Source organism: Dreissena polymorpha, chromosome 12, assembly GCF_020536995.1.
Source record: "Dreissena polymorpha isolate Duluth1 chromosome 12, UMN_Dpol_1.0, whole genome shotgun sequence".
Taxonomy (NCBI): Eukaryota; Metazoa; Mollusca; class Bivalvia; order Myida; family Dreissenidae; genus Dreissena; species Dreissena polymorpha.
This window is the reverse complement of record NC_068366.1, coordinates 29,319,225-29,338,078: the sequence shown is the minus strand read 5'-3', so window position 1 is coordinate 29,338,078 and position 18,854 is coordinate 29,319,225. Positions and strand designations below refer to the sequence as shown.

Here is an 18,854-nt window from a genome sequence, read left to right as displayed (position 1 = left end):
AGTTCAGAATGCAGTCGGAATTATCCCAACCAATACGCTCTTCCTTGAACAAACGACGAAGACTAAGACCATGTGTAACATGGTTGCACTTCTTGACCTTTCGCGTGAGAGTCTTCCTGTCTTCAATTACCTCTCTATCTTTATCCTGGACTGGGCTATTTAGCATTGGGATCGGGCTTCGCCCTCCTTGTCCGACCCGGAAGAGTTTAAATGTTCCTCGTTCTCTTCCTTTCCCTCAACAAGTTGGACACGTTTACCTTTGTCACTAGTGCGATGGGGACAGTCTTTAATGTAGTGGTTTTCTTCGCAGTTGAAACACTTAAGTGTTGGCGGAAGTCTGTTTGGAGACGGCGATGCAGAGCGAAGTTGTATGTACGCAAGGCGCTTGAGGATGGTATCAATATAGATCTTCATCTGGCTGATCTGTTGTTCAATTGTGTCTAGACGTTTCTCACAGCCTCCAAATTGAGTAAGTGTGCTCTGACCAGTTTGGCTTTGTGACTCCTCTTTAACTGCATATACGGAACAGCCTTGGCTAATGTCTTGGACAGATGTCTGTCTAACATCTCGTTTGGCACGGCCATGGACAGCGGTGTGAGTGTGGACCGCCCACTTCACTTTGTCCACTGCTGCCTCCATGGTAGATGGGCGAGCATTCGCTGCCATCTCACCAGCTTCCTTGTTGGAGCAACCGTGACAGAAGCGTAGGACTGCCTGGCGATACATATAGTCTTCGGGTAGATCCCGAAAAGCTTTAGTGGCTCATGTCATGATTCGATCTGCCCAATTATCAAGGTCCTCCTCCCCCTCCTGTCTAGCAGTGTTGAAGGCAATTTTAGCCGTTTCAGGTAAATCTTGATACCAAAATCGTTTCTCAAAACGCTTGATAATATCGAAGTTCTACATGTTATCATACTTCTCCACCAGATTTGCAAAGAAATCACCGGCTTTGCCGGTAAGGCACCAACACAGGTTGTCTTTGCAATCTTGTGCTGCCAACGCTGAGCTTCTGCGTATTTCGAGAATTTCACATAGAAGGCCCTCCAGTTGGATTTTCCATCATAAGTTAACGTCTTGGGTAAATTGCCAATTCTTTTCATTTGCAGGTCCCTGTGACCTTGACCTTGATCTGAATAGGTCGGATGATTTGCAGGTGTTCGGTCAGCATATCCGAAGGTTCTCGCAGGACGCTGGTTTGAAAACCTAGGCGAGTATCCCGCAAACGGATGCTTGCTTTCAGGTTGGTATGCCGGTCGCATGTCCGTGGCAGGATAATCCAAATCAGTGCCTGCTGATGTGTAATCTTGGCGAAAGTATGACTTGTCACGGCCTGGAAACCGATTATTAAGGTTGGCATCGCCAGAGTCAGCATAGGCATTATGAGGTCTCGAAGACGCACGGTAATAAGGGTCTTGTAAACTTGATCGATGGAAATCGTCAGATAATTTGTCCATTTCGTCATATTGTGCAGTCGGGAATTGCCGACCATACGGGGTGAAATCTATCAGGTCTAGGAGATCCTTTGACATTCTGATGTATGGGATCATCGCCAGTTTTTCTTCATCAATTGGCCCCACCCTTTCCCGGTAATCAATAATTGCTTGGGTTGTACGGACCCCAAGGCAGTGACCGTAGTTGTGTTTCCGATGCAGTATTGATCGGGATACGTGTCGATGTTCGATGGAACATTATTGTAAAGGCCGGATGGGGACAGGCGAAGACAATGTATATATATAAAATAAATAGTCTTAAAGTGTAATTGTCCTATAAGAAAATAATTTCTAAAAAACAAACATAGTCCATTTAAGCAAATAAATTCTAAAAAATGTGATGTCCCTTTAAAAAAAAATTATTTCAAAAAATGTAGTGTCCCTTTAAAAAATTTATTTAAAAAAACGTAGTGTCCCTTTAAAAAAATAATTAAAATTAAAGAATGTAGTATCCCTTTAAGCAAATTTAAAAATGTGATGTCTCTTTAAGTCAACAATCTATTAAAGTAAAATTTTCCTTTAAGTTATTTTGAACGTCTTGTAAATAATAAACGCAAGTTTCAGATCAACCTATAATTTGTGTTGATAAAATTTAATTAAAGAAAAATAGAAAAATAAAAAGATAGAATTGAAATCACAATAACCGAAAATTTATTTTGAAAACAGAAAATATTACTAGGTGTTAAGATGATGGTGTTGACCGCACGTGGAGCTCCGTGCTATGCGCTGAAGCAGCCGCGAACTGGTACTGGCAACTGGAACTTCAAGCAAGGCGCTGAAGTACCCTCAAAAGAATCTGGCCTGTGGAGCTTCACGCGGAACGCTGAAGCACTCGGCAGACTGGTTCCACCTTGTGTCACGGTATGAGCCGGAGCTACAGCAAACCAGTCGAGCAAATGTATATTCTGTTAATTATCTGGAACACAGTATTTTGATAATAAAACAGATTATTCAAATAGCATGTGTTTGTGTGTGTATTTTATTACTAGTCTTCCAGTAAAAAGATTTTGTTTACGCTATCAAAATATTGATGTTGTGGCTTTCTAATTAATTATTGCTACCAATATTTGCTCTAATACTAAAACAATCCTGCTGATGGTTCTGTATGAACACAAGTGTTGTCCCTCAACCACGTGACCAAAATTCACACTAATTTGGAAAGTGTGAAAAAGTGATGTATGAAAAATTAAAAGAAAGAATAATACTATTCTACTATATGTGTTGTTTAAACAAAACTACTATTTAACAAACGAAATCGTTGTTAGACGACCACGTGACCTAAAATTCACACCAATTTTGAAAGTGTGAAAAAATAATTCGAGGAAATTAAAGGGAGAAAAATTGAATCGTTTTTGTTTTATTTGTTAAAACAATTTTGCATTTACGACAACTGCAAATAGTTGTCAGACTTGTCAGACTATTTACGGCAATGTAAAGTGTGAATACGAGTATGCAGGGTAAGAAGAAAAGAGAAGAAAGTAGAGTTTCTTACCTGCAATCTTCGCGTTATAAGACAAAGAAAAGGTATAGTGAGAATTTTTCACAACATGTTATTCTCGTGAAAGAAGAAAAGAATGAAGAAGAATTTCGAGAATTTTTCACAACCTGTAATTCTACGAAAGAGTAGAACACAATTCCGATAATTTTTCACGACCTGTAATTCTACGAAAAATACGTTCGAGATTTGCTCGCAGCGCCAATATTGTAATATTGTACTCACCTATAAGTACAAGGGTAGTCCCGCAATCAATCGTCTAGAGTGATGCCAAGGAATAACAAGGGATATTTGGTGATAGACTGGTCTTGTAGACTTCAGCTTGTGTATTTCAAGATGGCGAACAGGAAGAGGGCGAGAACGGGGTTTTCACATCCGGAATCACGGGTTTGAGCCGATTCGTCCTAAACCATTTCGTACCACAGTTTACAAATCTGAACACTGATAATCATCTAATCCATTTAATATTAGCCAATGCGGCAGGAATCAGAATTAAGCGAGGCTATGTCATTTCAAAATTTGATCCCGGCTCCGTTGAATGTGTGTTACATACATAATAAAATAATAATAATAATAATAATAACTACGACAATAAATGACGGATACTAATTGGGGTCTTCTAAAATGCGAGAATGTCGATATCTACGCAGAAAATATTACTAAAACAGTATTACACATTTCAAGCACATGCATTCCGAACAAAAATGTTTGTATCCGATCTCGTGATATTCCATGGATAAACAATAACATAAAGAAAAAAAATCGAAAACGGAAACGCCTATACCAAAAAGCAAAACATTCCAATAGTGATATACACTGGTCAAATTTCCGTCATGTTAGGAATGAGGTTGTATTACTTTTACGCAATTCGAAATTAGAATATTTCAACACTATTTCACAGAAACTAAAGTCATCCGACCTTTGCGCTAAAGACTGGTGGAAAACCCTTCGAACATTTATTCCTACGAAATCAAATAACACTATTCCACCTCTTTACGATGACCAAACTAACATCTTTGTAGTGGATGACATAAGTAAAGCTGATATGCTAAACCAGTATTTTGCTGGCCAGTGTTCAATTGATGAAAGCAACCACGAACTTCCAACTATGCACAATACAAACGTAAACAGTCTTCAATCTATAAATGTAACACATGAGAAGATTATTGATTCAATTAAATGCCTTAAGATAGGAAAAGCGTCCGGTCCTGATGAAATAGACCATCGTATCCTCAAAGAGGCAATGCATCAATTAAGTTACCCTTTGTGTGATTTGTTTAATTCTTGTCTTACTTCTTGCAAAATGCCTTTCTGTTGGAAAATCGCAAATGTGTGTCCGATCTTCAAAAAAGGAGACCCATCCTTAACGTCCAATTATCGACCCATATCACTTCTTAACACTATCGAGAAGGTCTTTGAGAGGATATTACATAAACACATATTTAATTTTCTTCGTTCGAACTCATTCTTTGAACCAACTCAATCTGGATTTTTGCCAGGTGACTCGACTGCCAATCAGTTAACTTATATTTAAAATACATTTTGCAGAGCCTTAGACAATGGCCTTGAAGTCAGAGTTGTTTTTTTATATTAGTAAAGCTTTTGATAAAGTATGGCATAAAGATGTATTGTTTAAACTACAACAAGCAGGAATTCGAGGAAATCTATTATCTTTGCTGGCTAAGTATCTCTCTGAACGTAAACAAAAAGTAATATTACCGGGAGCGCATTCAGCCCATATCGAGATTCTCGCCGGTGTCCCTCAAGGCTCTATCTTAGGGCCTCTTATGTTTCTTGTGTATATTAATGACATCATCGCTGACATACAAGCACACATTCATTTGTTCGCTGATGATACCAGCCTATTTATGGTAGTTAACTCGCAAAACGAAACTGCAGCCGTACTGCAGTCAGACATTGATAAAATATCCAGCTGGGCTGATAAATGGTTGGTATGTTTCAACCCATCAAAATCGGAATCAGTGCTCATATCCCGCAAAATAAATCAACTATCCCATCCCCCATTGACTATGCAGAGCGTAACTATACCCACTGTTGATGTCCATAAGCATTTGTGTGTCTTTATTTCAAATGACTGTACCTGGCATGCGCATATATATTTAAAAAAGGAAAAGGCTTGGACACGAATTCATATAATGCGTAAATTAAAAATAATGCTTGATAGAAAGACTCTGGAGAAAATATATGTGTCGTTTAAAAGACCAATCTTGGAATACTCAGATGCTGTATTCGATAATTGTACGCAATATGAAAAAGATGAACTTGACAAAATCCAAACCGAAGCAGCGCGAATAGTATCTCGTTGCACGCGTTTAGTCTCATTATAAGATCTGTATAATGAGTTAGGATGGGAAACTATAAGTCAACGAAGACGCAAACATAAATTAATATTAATGTATAAAATGTACTCTGGCAATGTACCAAACTACTTACGATCCCTTTTACCCGCAACAGTTGGATCGTGTAGCAATTACTCATTAAGAAATGCGTCTAATCTCCAAACAATTCAAGCGCGAACATCACTGTTTTCGAATTCGTTCTTACCATCTACTGTATCTGAATGGAATAATCTTCCCGATGACGTTAAGAACGCTGAATCGATCCATTCCTTCAAAAGGCTTATTAACACAGATCGACCGATTCCAAATCCATTATTTTCCTACGGTTAAAGACGCCCTCAAATGTTACACACTCGCTTAAGAACAAAGTGTAGCGCCTTAAATGACCATCTCTTCAGACGCAATATTATTTCCTCTTCGTTATGTATATGCGGACTTCATGAAACTACGTCGCATTACTTTCTGGAATGCACTCAGTATGAACATATCCGCGGTGAACTTGTAAACTCAATATCGATGTATTCCTTCCCCTCCATTGAAACTATATTATATAGAGACACCACTCGTGACTACTTAATCAATACTAAAATAGCTGATGCAGTTCATAAATTTACTTTCATGAGTAAGCGATTTGATTCGTAATATGCTGAAGAACGACTCTAAACCCTTCTTCTCCCCTTTCACACAAGAAGCCTTACAAAACATCTCCTTTCTTTCCAAACCTCTGCTTCTTTCTCTCCTACACTGTTCACGTGTCAATCCGTAATCTGTGTTGCACACTTGAAACTATATATACGGAGTCTTTCTTTTTGACCCTTATGTTATTATTGTTTAAATCATGTACATCCAATTATGTTCGCTTGACAATATGAAACTATAATGTATAGGGAGAAGAACTCTATAAGACTTTGTCTTTCGTTCCTATCCTATTCGAACATGTAAGTATTATAAACATTGTTGTAATTATATGTAAACAAAAGTGCATTATTTAAAATAAATATGTTTAAACTAAACATAGAATTGCTCCTTATATATGTTTTATATGTTAGTATTAATTGCATTTATGAAAAATAACTGCTATTAACTGATGCAACGTGCAACATGTATTTTACATTACCATTTATTTAAAGTTTTCATATTGGAATCAAATTTAAATCGATTTTGTTTTTAAAAGAGCTTTTGTGTAAAGAAAGGTGTGTACATATTGTCCATAATTATTGCATTAAGCAAATGTTACATAATTTGATTTTGTGTTTTTAAAAACTGTTACCATAGTGAAGATGTAAACCTGCTACCCTTTCTTGTTCAGCAACACTTAATATTGTGGTGTACATTAATAAGTACTTGTGTAAGGTAAAAATGTGGAACTAAGAATATAGTAATAAAGTTTGTGTAGAGATAGTTATAATTGAGTGCAAATACAGCACATACGGTCCATTAAGTCTTTGTTTGTTTATGTCTCTGTAAATATATTGTATATACATTTATTAGGAGTGACAAAGTCATTGAAACAGGAAAAAAGTTGCGATTCAATGGTGTTACTCCCACAGGAATTTTGGCTATTACTGGTCATAAGAACGTTCAGTCCATCTTGAAGTATTATTCAGTAACTGAACAACAATTTCAACGATTTTCAGCCATATTGTGAACGTCCATAAAAGACCTGTCGAGGTCTGAACATACCATCAGAAAAACAAATCACAACATGAACAACAACAACACTAACCTAACAAGCAAATCCTGTGTCTATCACAATTCTTGAATATAGTTTGAATTCAAAAACGGAATTCAATGTTTCAACAGCAAGGCTTTTAACATCACATTATGGAGCAACATTTAACATCAAAACATGTCATAAACTCCTCGTGCACAGCATCACTCATAGATCTAAATAATTAATTATTGAGTTTGAAATTCTTGTACCTATTACATTATTGTGTATTTGGATTGAACTCCACGTGTAGGGTACGAAGCGTGTTTTTTTAGATTATTTTATAGTCCACAAACGCAGATGCATCATAAACGAACTTAGTTGATAACTCTTTTGGTCTAGCAATCGTATCCGGCATATTCGATATCATTTTAACCGGTGAATGCAATCTTAATACCAGTCAACCTATACTATTTAAAACGCTTGACTCTTGGTGCCTAAAGTACAATCTTGTTCAATTTATTAATGAACCAAAGCATTTTACGGAAATGTCATCGTCAATTATTGACCTAATGTTAGTAAGTAACCCAAACAATTGATATTATCAGGTGTAAGTGATCCATTTCTTGATCAACAGCAGCGCTTCAATTGTCCTATGTATGGACTCTTTAAACTTAAGCCACTTGCAAACGTATATGAGCGTCATATATCGACATTTGAGGATGATAACTACGCTGTGCTACGTGAAACTAGTTTTGCGCTTAATTTGAATTCAATCATAAGTATTTATGTTGACACCTATTGCACTATCATTCGTAATCGCAAACCATGTATCCAAAACAGGTTAATAAATGCAACCTCTTGATGCTCCATGGCTTAATGCACAAATACTCCGAATGATAAGAACATGCAAAGTGGCTTACCGACTGCCAACTCCAAAATCACTATTTATAATTGCTCCAAGTTTGGTACAATTAGAAACCAGACAATAACATTAATTCGTCGAGCAAAGGATCCGTACAAGGGCATTTGAGGCGACACACTTAAAGAAATTAATACCACGACTAAGGATTGGTTGAAAATTCTCAAGTCTTCTCAACGAGACGTATTACCGCTTCTAATTGGGCTACACTAGATGCCGGGGTTCTCCCGGACTCTATATTAGGAACACTATTCTGTTTGTTCTTGATACATGATACTGTTAATGACATTCGAAGTAATATTCAGTTTTTTGCTGATGACACATCCCTTAATATTCTTATAGACGAGTCCTATCATTCAAATGTAATATGACAAAACGATTCCCAAGATACCAGCACAATTTCTAATTTGACCCTAAAATGACATGTCTTATTTATACCATCTGAAACACTAAAGCGACAACCAAATCGACATATTTTTACAAACTCTTGCTACATAAATACCTGAAGTTAGTTTCCATAAACATCTAGAAATCTTCCTGTCGATCTATTGTACATGGCATAAACATCTTTAATATATAACTGCTAAAGCATCGGGTCTTAATAATATTATGCGCAAACTTAAATTAAAGCTTGAGAGAACATCGCTTGAAATCATTTATACATCCTATATTCCCCCTCTCATGAAATATATTGATGTTATATGGGACAATTGCACACAAGCAAAAAAAAATACGAACTTGGCAAAATTCAAAACGAAGCAGCGATAATTCCTTTTGGAGCACCCAAATTAGTATCACTAAATGAATTACAACATGAAATGAATTTGGAATCGCTGAAAAATCGACGCGATAAACACCAACTCATACTAATTTATAAAATGCAAAACTTACTCAACCCTCTGTACTCGTCCGTTCTGGTTCCCAAACATGTAGTGTCCATTTCAAGGTATAATCTTCGAAATGCGAACTATTCACACATAATCGAATGCAGAACAACGCTTTATTATAATTATTTCCCGCAGTTATCTGAAACTGGAACACTTTACCAGATGATGCTAAAAAAGTGATTCGCTGAACATATTTAAGGTAGCAAGGTAGCGCACCCGTAAAGGGCACCTTTCCAAATATAATCGTATGTATTATTTTCTTACTCAGCATCATTTCACTGAACTACATGCAACTTTTTAGGTAGGCTTTCCATGCTTTTTAAAACAATATACAGATTTTTTCCAAACCACCCCACGCTCAGCTTTTGTCAAGTTTATTTGCACCCCTGTGGTATATGAAAGTTCCATAATTCATTCAGATTTCCAAATATGAGCATACAGTTGGTGTGCACAGATGCATTAAATGATTTTAAGTTTAAACAAGATGAAATAAGTATTATTTTACAGACATTTATTTTGTATAACTTGTTATTTATGGAAGAGCGCCATGAAATGTTAGTAGTTTCAGCCAAGTAGAAATTGGGTATGTTAAAAAAAAAGTGTAATAAAATTCAAAAAGATATCATTTAAGTAATATTTTGAACTTAGTTTTTATACATACACTTTATACAGCAAAATTACCAATAAATAGACAGAACTGATTTATCGTTTACTTTTTGATATAAATATAAAAATGCAACATGCATGATTCGTATTTTCATCAGTAAATCACAAAATTTAGACATAACGTTTTAATTTTAAAAATTGAAGAATGTGCATAAAAATGCAAATATTTAACAATAAACATAGCTTATATGCTATATGAAATCAAATTACGTTAGGAAAGAAATAAAAAGTATGCGTTGTCGGCGGGATTCGAACCTGCGCGGGATGATCCCAAAATATTTATAGTCTATGGCCTTAACCACTCAGACACGACGACTTCACATTAATACCTGCTTAAATAAGATATCCATAAATAAACAGGTAAACAGGATATTCAATCTTCGAAGAAATCGCGGGAAATCACTACGGGTGCGCTACCTTAAAACAAAGCTGAACAGACGATTAGCTCAAACTCTAACTCATGTTTAGGTAGGTAAACGTTATCTTTGATTGTCTTACGCGTGGCTTAGAACCAAATCAAGTGCGAAAACTATCATTTCATCGCCTCTTTGTTATTGCGGTGCTACTGAACCTAACAACCACTTCTTTTTCTTATGTCCATATTATTCCCATGTAAGTACATATGGTCAACAATATGTAAACAAATCCAGGCGCTTTTCTGAACACTCTACTACTGACTCAGCCACGACTTGTGCCTTATGGTCTAGTCCTTGCATGAACACTCATCCTTCATAAAAAAATTCTCTTTCTATAACGTTTATATTATTATGAACGCTCCTTATTACTGTCATATGCAATGAACTTATGTCGTAAATCACACTCATGTATTGCGTAAATACTACTGCAAAGAAAAAAGCTATATACGCATAATTTCTTTCGCTTCAATCCTTTTCTTATAATGAGTGTATACTGCATGATTGTTGTACACATTATTTGACAAAAGAAATAACTATGTTTAAATTAATGTCCAGTTAAGTAGCAATCTAGTCTCATTAATGGACAGAAACACGTTATACAATCAAACACGCTCCAAATAAAATTTTAGTAACAATATTATTGTACTGAAGTATAATCTCATACAACATATTTTGACAAAGAACAGCAATAATAAATGAGTACACAAACATGTGTTTTGGCATTTAATTTCTTTCAAAACACACACTTCGACTTTTATTTATTCAGTAGCTAAAAATCGCCTTTTTATCCATTTACCTTCAATATGTTTGTTACAATAACGTCACAGATCATTGTATAACTAAATATCTACCGTTGCTGTGAGAAGGTGAACCTTCATTGATAGAAAATTTACTAAGTTTAGGCCGTGGTGCGTTTTCTCAGTCTAAACATTTAAAAATGGATTTTCTTTAAATGGATTATCCTATTTGGGAGCATAAAAACGTTTCCATTCTTGATTAAAGGTTATAGACAATGATTGATAATGGTTTAATGGTTTATTTCAGAATACATTAGGCTTGAAGCCCATGAGTACACATACATATAACAAACAAATGTAGTCAACTGTGGTCAATGACATACAGGCATATACATATATAACTTTTAGTAATATACATTGAGAATTAACAATAACAAGATTTTGCAACTCTAAAACATGCATTGAAGATAATCAGCTAATTTAAACATGCATATATATATATATATATTCATAACACTGTTTACTGTTACATACTAATTTAAGATAGGTATATGATTTGCATACTTTACATATTACAAAATAATGTAGTCAACAGTGTTTAATGACGTACAGGCATGAACATATATACTTTTAGCAATATGCATTTAGAATTAACAATAACAAAATTTTGCAACTCTAAAGACATGCATTGTAGATAAACAACTAATTTAAACATTCATATATATATATATATATATATATATATATATATATATATATATATATATATATGCATAACACTGTTTACCGTTACATACTGATTTAAGATAGGTATATGATTTGCATATTGTAGAGTCGTATCTTATTAAAATCAACTTGAATTTCCTAAGAATGTGTATACATATAGATTTTATAGCTATGACTACAAATAGACAGTAATATGGAGAGACACTATTGATCAAACAATTCAGTTCTCAATTTAGCTGCTTTAAAAAATAAATGTTGCTAGCGTTTCAACTGTTTTTGCGTTGTCAGTTTGTAAGAGTTCAATAAATTTTAACATATTTGTGTGATGCCAATACTATCTATGTATATATTGTTGTCTAAGACTATTAAAAACTGGACATTCGAGTAAAAAATGGAATTCATCTTCGAGAACGTTACATTGTTTAAATTTTCTATTACCATTGATATGATAGTATCTTAGAAGCAATGAACAACAGAGGTATGTCTCTGAAACAAAACTTGAATTAACGGATCCTAAGATTAACAATGATCACATCCCACATTTCCGACACTTGAATGTGTATGTATTGTTAATTAAAATAGTGGCATAAACGTACCTTAAGAATACAATATGAGTAAACGCTGACTACTTACATTCATGTTAAAACTTATATTGCAAAATGTTTCCGAATATGAAATTACCGTTCATGAAAATATGTGTGTTTGAAATACTATTTCTATTAAACGAATGGGCCTTACAATGTCAGATACATTTCATTTTCTTTAGGTTGCCAGGTCTTCAAATTATTTAAAAACGCGAGTTGTATCTTGAAATTATCTACAAGCGTAACCTGCGGTCCTCCGGACCTTCTTGTAACGCGAACCGATCATGACCCTGTTACTAGTTAAAGTTGTCGAACACATATGTGTTTTATACATGTTGTAATAATGTGGCAAGTAGAAACCTTTCGTGTTATCCACGTATTTAGATAAAAATGCCTGAAAGTACGTTGGCATATTTCTGCCAACTTCAGAGGTAACATCTATCGCCAAACTTTATATAAACTAGGTCAGACCATATTCCCTAATGATATATCGATTGTTTTTTAATCTTAATCACGAATGTTCACAAACTAGATCAATAAGTCTTATTAAAGAAAAAGCTTGTGAACACTCAATATTGCCCAATCTTCATGTAACTTTTTGAGAACACTTGTACAAATTATACCTCCGCAGAATTCCAAAGTTTACAACGTGCGTTTACAAATCTAGGTATAGACTAATGCGGTTAAAGTTGTGTTTTATTAATAAAATCGCTGCAAGTTGCTTAAACGTAATTCACCACAGCTATGGAACAAATCAAGCTGCTTATTGTTTGATGTGTCTTTGAACGCCGGTTGCACACGCCAATGCATAATAAATATAGTAAAATGTTCAGAATATGCAATCTTATAAGTGCCTAAAAATGCATAAATCGATATGTAAGTTGTATTAAAATAAAGTAAAACAAGTGGTAATTGTTAATTCCTTTAGTCAATATAATTGGGCAAACCACATTACACAAGTGGGTACAATTTGTTTTTATATTTAGCATAAGGTCCTTCTCAAACTTTCACATTTTTGTTTCAAATTAGCAACGTTTTTTATCAAACAAACGTAGAAAGACTAAGTTAATTTTTTTAATCAGCATATCTATATTTATCATACAACACAATTTTATCATTCGTTTATTTATGATAAAAAGGATAAATATTATTACAATACTATATATATACTAAATATTGCATTGAAATTTATTATAAATTAAACACAATAAAGTATTATAAATGTATTACAAACAATATAATATAATTAAGTCAATATTACAAAAATAAATATATTTTAATGAAAAGCAGGTGTTCGTATGTAAACATAAAACATACTCAGAATGCATGCATTTCTATACAACTGACTGTTATAACAAGTTTATCAAGGTACAGAACATAACATTAAGTTTAGTTACCACTAGCATTAACAGCTCATTATCAAATACATACTAGCAACAAGACACACATACATATTTACGCGCCATAAATTAACATCGGAGTAACCGAAAGTCCCCGTAGAAAAGTTAAAGGTCCGTTTGATAATAAGCATCTATTCTTTAGTGCATGATGCATTATATTTTTCTGTAAAATTTAAATGACACATTTTGGTATAAATTTGAAAGTAACGTATACATCTAAGTAAATATCGGTTCGTTAATTTGTATTTATACATTTTGATTTGCAACGCACAAAATTGTTGTTATGTGTTGTTTTTTTTCAAAAGGTAAATGCCTGATCTTTACAACGTTCGATGATATATTTGAAAGTAGATTGATAATTGCATGTCATTTTTTTTATAAAACAAATAAGAACTTAGGCTGCGCATGTGCAACAAAATGAACATGTATATATATATATATATATATATATATATATATATATATATACATATATATATATATATATATATATATATATATATATATATATATATATATATATATATATATATATATATATATATATATATATATATATATATATATATATATGTATAGATTACAAATATATAATAATTCCAAATTATTTCTGCATACATATATGTCTTTGGGTTGAGAGCCGTGATTGTATAACAAAGCTTCATTTGTTGTAACAAAGTTTATATGGGTTAAACAATGACTCCTCTCCGATAAAAATGATTGTACATGGTTTTTCACTTTTTAAATACGCATAGACAATGTATATTAATAACAAAACGTGCACTATCGTAGACTTATAATACTTAAATATATTTTCCGCTCTTTGTTGAAATATGTGTAATGAAACATTTGCAACACGTATCGGTTTTCTTGTTTCGTTTAGTTCTTGTTTACAAAATATACACAAACGGTATTTTTGTAAACTTTAAGAATAATTGTATTTCATCAATTTTATAAAAAATAATTTATTTGCCCACAATTGTTCCTGCATTCAGCGTACACATTTACCATATCATACAATATGTGTATACTTGTTCATAGACAGACATTAAACAATGTCAGACTTTGCTCAATTCGGTATTAATGACCAAATTGCTATCTTTTCTTGAAGGATCTTATTTTCATTTACACACTCTTTTAACACAAGTTTCAAGACGAAGTAGCATTGAGTTTGGTAGTTTTTTAATTTCATCCATTGACCAAGCAATGGTAACGAATGCCATTGCGACGTTACGACGTTGTCATGTTTTCTATAGAATTCATCAAAAGTTCGCGATATAGCATGTGTTTTGGAATTCAGTTGAGTATAGACCTGCTCACAATCAAGCCCAAACCGTTGCGCAACAATTTCCACAGATTGTGTATCAATCCCAAACTGTTGCCTATAAATCAACACTTCCCGCTTTAGAATTTCAATCTCTAAACGCTCTCCGTTTTCTCGATTTGACTTCACAGCTGCTACAGATGACTGTTTGGTAATTGCAACCATTCTTTTAATGCAAAGGTCGTATTTTGCAGCAACGATATCTTTGGTAAAACACTGTATTGTCATGACTAAAGCATCTTTCTTCAAACCGGTGACCTTAGCTAATAACATATCAGTAAGCTTACCAAAGTCATATTTAGTCTGGTCATGACTATTTACCATGAACACATGAGGTCGCCGTATCCCAACCTTTATCAAGTTGTCATAGCAATTTTGTTTAATTTTGCAGAATAATTCGTTTATTTCATTATCTGTCATCGGCGTTCTTCTTCCTTTCTGTTTGCTATCCAGATCACCATCAATTTTTGTTCTGACGAAAATAAGATTTGAGTCAGGATACTGACGTGTTATTTGCTTTGCTAGCCAAGTATCAATGTTGGTGTATCGCGAAGAGGACACAAGTAAAATGAAATCATACTGTGCAAACATAACGTCTTCGAGGTATGTCTCCTGTGAGAAATTAGGCGTCCCAACTCCAGGCAAATCCCACAACTCGAGATTTTTGTTATCGGGATGTGGGTAGTTTAATGGTTCCGTAGTTTTTTCAACGCAGTCAGTCTCTGCAGCGCCGTAATCATCGTCCTTGAGACCTCTTAAGGCGTTTATTAGACTTGATTTACCACTTCCTGATTCACCTGTTATCGCAATTTTTATTTTCGTATCCCGCCATGCATTGTTTTTTTCTTCCATAAGTGTCATTAATTCTGTAAAGCCACACTGATCACTAACTTTTTTAAATTCTACCGCCTCTGTCTGGTAAGACATTTCCTGAATCGTAGTATTCTTTTTATCTATCAGGTTATGAACAACATTCTGTTCCAACTGATTATAATAAGTGACTTCGCTCGCAGATGCGTCTGCTTTTGGCGATTGGTTATGATCCGCAGTATTATTAATTGCATCTGCCTTCTCGTTTGTCGACTGGTTCTTCCTAGAACGCTTCTGATTTGAAGCTGTCTCGTTTTTGTTTTTTCTTAACTGGTTATAATAAGAAACTACCTGACCATCGCATCCTTCTGTCTTTTGATTAGTAGAATAGCTTTCATGATGAATAGAAGCGGTGTTTGCCTTGGTCGAATGATCATAATCAAGAACTTTCTTTATCACAGCCGCCTCTTCCTTAGTGATCTGAAAACATTATACAAACGTAAATGCATACAGCATACGCACTAACGCAATATAAGTGTTCAAAACATACAAAGAATAGCCAAACTCACCATGCTGCGACTATCGAGTTCATCACTTCCCGTATCACAGTCAAAATCTGAAATAGGAAAGATTAAACATCCATAAGAGAAGAAAAAACAAACAGCGCGAAAAATGAACTTCATAAATAGCCTTTGCATGAATATAAAGGAATGAAATTGAATTAAAATAGTTGAACAAGCAAACCTACTTTAAACATACACACAATTCTTATTAAAAACTTCACCCTGTTTTTCTTTTTCTTTTCTTAATTTGTCTGATGTTTCCTTCTTGCAACATTATCTGTAGCAGTGCATAAAAACCACAACCAAAATTGTTTTTTCTCACACAAGACCCATTTTCTACATCAAGGTGGTTATCTCAATATGACTGTAACTACAAAATTAGCTATGAAACACGTGACAAAAGCGCGGTATGATGTGAATGTTGATCACATGTTGAATGTGTGATTTATGTGTACTTAGTTAGATGTATTCATAATAGTACTATATAAATATTTGTTAAATTCTAACATGTTTCCTACCATGCATATTTGTATTGTATATTTGTGAAATGATAAGCTTATAAAGATCAGGTTAAATAAATATTATGTTCTGTACTGTTTTATCGATACAACTTTACATTATATATATTTCATTAAACATAATGTATGTATGTATTCATTCATTTATTTATTTTACATACAAACCAAAATGTTATTGTAAGAATGATTGTTAACAGACAACTTTTTGCTTATGTTTTTATTTTACCGTATTCCTGCAAAAGCTCATTGTTACAAAGAGTTAGCTAGCTATCCAATATTTATTATCAATATTTTTCAAATGAACATGCACAAGTACACACATTGATTCACATTTAAAATAGCGATCCCCTATTTCGATTTTGGTAGACATGTTAACTGCTTGAAAATAAACGCCCGCAAGCAAACATTCGTTACAATTAGTTGTCTATTTTCAAAATTATGTATCCGATGTATGAGGTTGATCGTTTGCGTTAAATTAAATAGATTATTAGAACAGAAATATTCAATTGAATATAGTAGTGTCTCATGTCGCTGTCAGTCGGTTAAGGGTTTATTTTTTTCTAAATTACCTACACAGGGATTAGATTGGATATAACTCCATGGCTCGATCAATCACTTGATCGTCTCTTTCCCATATAATTTACCAGCACATTGTTATTGCAATTCACATTATTAATTCATTTGTTTACTGGATAACGGCATATGAGTGAGATGCTGTGAATGCGCTTGTCAATAGCTACAATCCATCCATACCCTTACTTACCGCCAAAAAAGGCTACGATGCATTTTTTTTTTGCTCTTTGTTTAATTTGGCACTCAGTCTGACAGGCAACTAATTTGCTCCTTAGAAATGTATGTCATTAAACATCTAATCATTTGTGCCTGTTTAATTTTCACTATTTTGCTTTGTTTTGGTTACACATCTTTTAGGCCATAAGTTTGGATAATTATACTGTATTTCAATTCCAAACGATTTAATATGTTTAGGATCATATTAGGCGCTACGTGTCGTTTATTTGTTAACATGTTTTGGTCTGCATTACTAGACAATCCATACAATTGTCATACTTTTTACACTAAGAATACTCTTTTTGCAGGAGACTTAGTTCATGTGTCATAGTGCTTGGATTACTGTATAACTTTAGGTCCGAAACAATGGGCATTCTTTGGTCATGATTTCATCGTATTAACTCCAAACACGTTCCATTAAGCGTTTACGTGAATTTCAAGACATCCGTTTACACTTTTTATTAGGAGAAATACATTGTATTGAATATGTTAATATATCCCTGGCCGTTTTGAACAACTTTGAGACGGCAAGCACATGTTTTATAGACACCATCTTCACTTTTCATTATGTATACTTATCATAAAATATCACACTACGTGTATTGTGTATACTTAATGTATAAAAGATATGGACACTAGGACGAATTTGTTACATTTCAATATCAGTTGTCTTATTGGAAAACCTAATGTCTAAAACAGCGTGCATACTTTGGCAATCAAACCAATCCGTATCATAGAATGATACCCACTTTATTACCCGCATTAATAACATGCCTATCAAACGTTATTATGTTCGTTAGCCGTGGAAAAATCTTCAGCAGCTCATTTTGCATAATGCACCACATGAGTGCATGAATATAAAACACTTTAGTCTTTCAGAGTGGACGTACTGTGACCCGAAACATTGTTCAGACTGTGACCTGATACATATTATCTGACCCGAAACAATTTGCAAACAATGGCCCATACGCACAATTTCATCAAGCAACTACATATGTTTTCATTCTAAATAAATATTACATTCTCGGTATTTGTATAAAGTGTTTAGTTTACACATATTTTATCACTATTATATTAGGTTAAACTACTTTTTAAAAAGTTCCACTTTCTTTTAATGTTTATAAAGCAATAAGGAACCTCTTATCTCAAAACATAATTCTTAGAAGTCTTATATTAAAATATTATTCCGTATCTATGATCTATAACTCAGTAATTTACATTCATCTTGTTAAGTAGCAATAACTGTACTGGTTGTAACCAATAAATGATATTATGTTACTGGCTCACTTACACGATATGTTTTAAATGCCGCCATAATTAGGCTGAGTTGAACAACACTTACTCAGAACGCACATAATAAAAACAATTAATGGATTTATCATCCGCTGGATTAACCTACCTTCTGCATCGTAATATTCCTCGTTAGAGTCGTCATCTGTAATTTAAATAATAAAAGATTGGAAACTACAATATTTATTTTCATGAGATTGCGGGCTTGCAAAAACCTTTCCGTTCG

The 18,854-nt window shown here is 33.9% G+C and overlaps 1 protein-coding gene across 4 annotated transcripts in view; it reads right to left on the bottom strand.

Moving 5' to 3' along the window:
* Positions 1 to 13,891: 13,891 nt before the first annotated feature.
* Positions 13,892 to 18,854, bottom strand: part of LOC127853497 (T-cell-specific guanine nucleotide triphosphate-binding protein 2-like) — a 62,201-nt gene continuing 57,238 nt past the window's right edge. For all 4 annotated transcript variants that reach the window (XM_052388053.1, XM_052388055.1, XM_052388052.1 and 1 more), the window contains 3 exons: positions 18,738 to 18,773; positions 16,038 to 16,084; positions 13,892 to 15,948 (listed from right to left, as the gene is read on the bottom strand). In XM_052388053.1, coding sequence (XP_052244013.1) covers positions 14,404 to 15,948; positions 16,038 to 16,084; positions 18,738 to 18,773 — 1,628 coding nt within the window. In that variant the 3' untranslated portion in view covers positions 13,892 to 14,403. The remainder of the gene's footprint in view (positions 15,949 to 16,037; positions 16,085 to 18,737; positions 18,774 to 18,854) is intronic.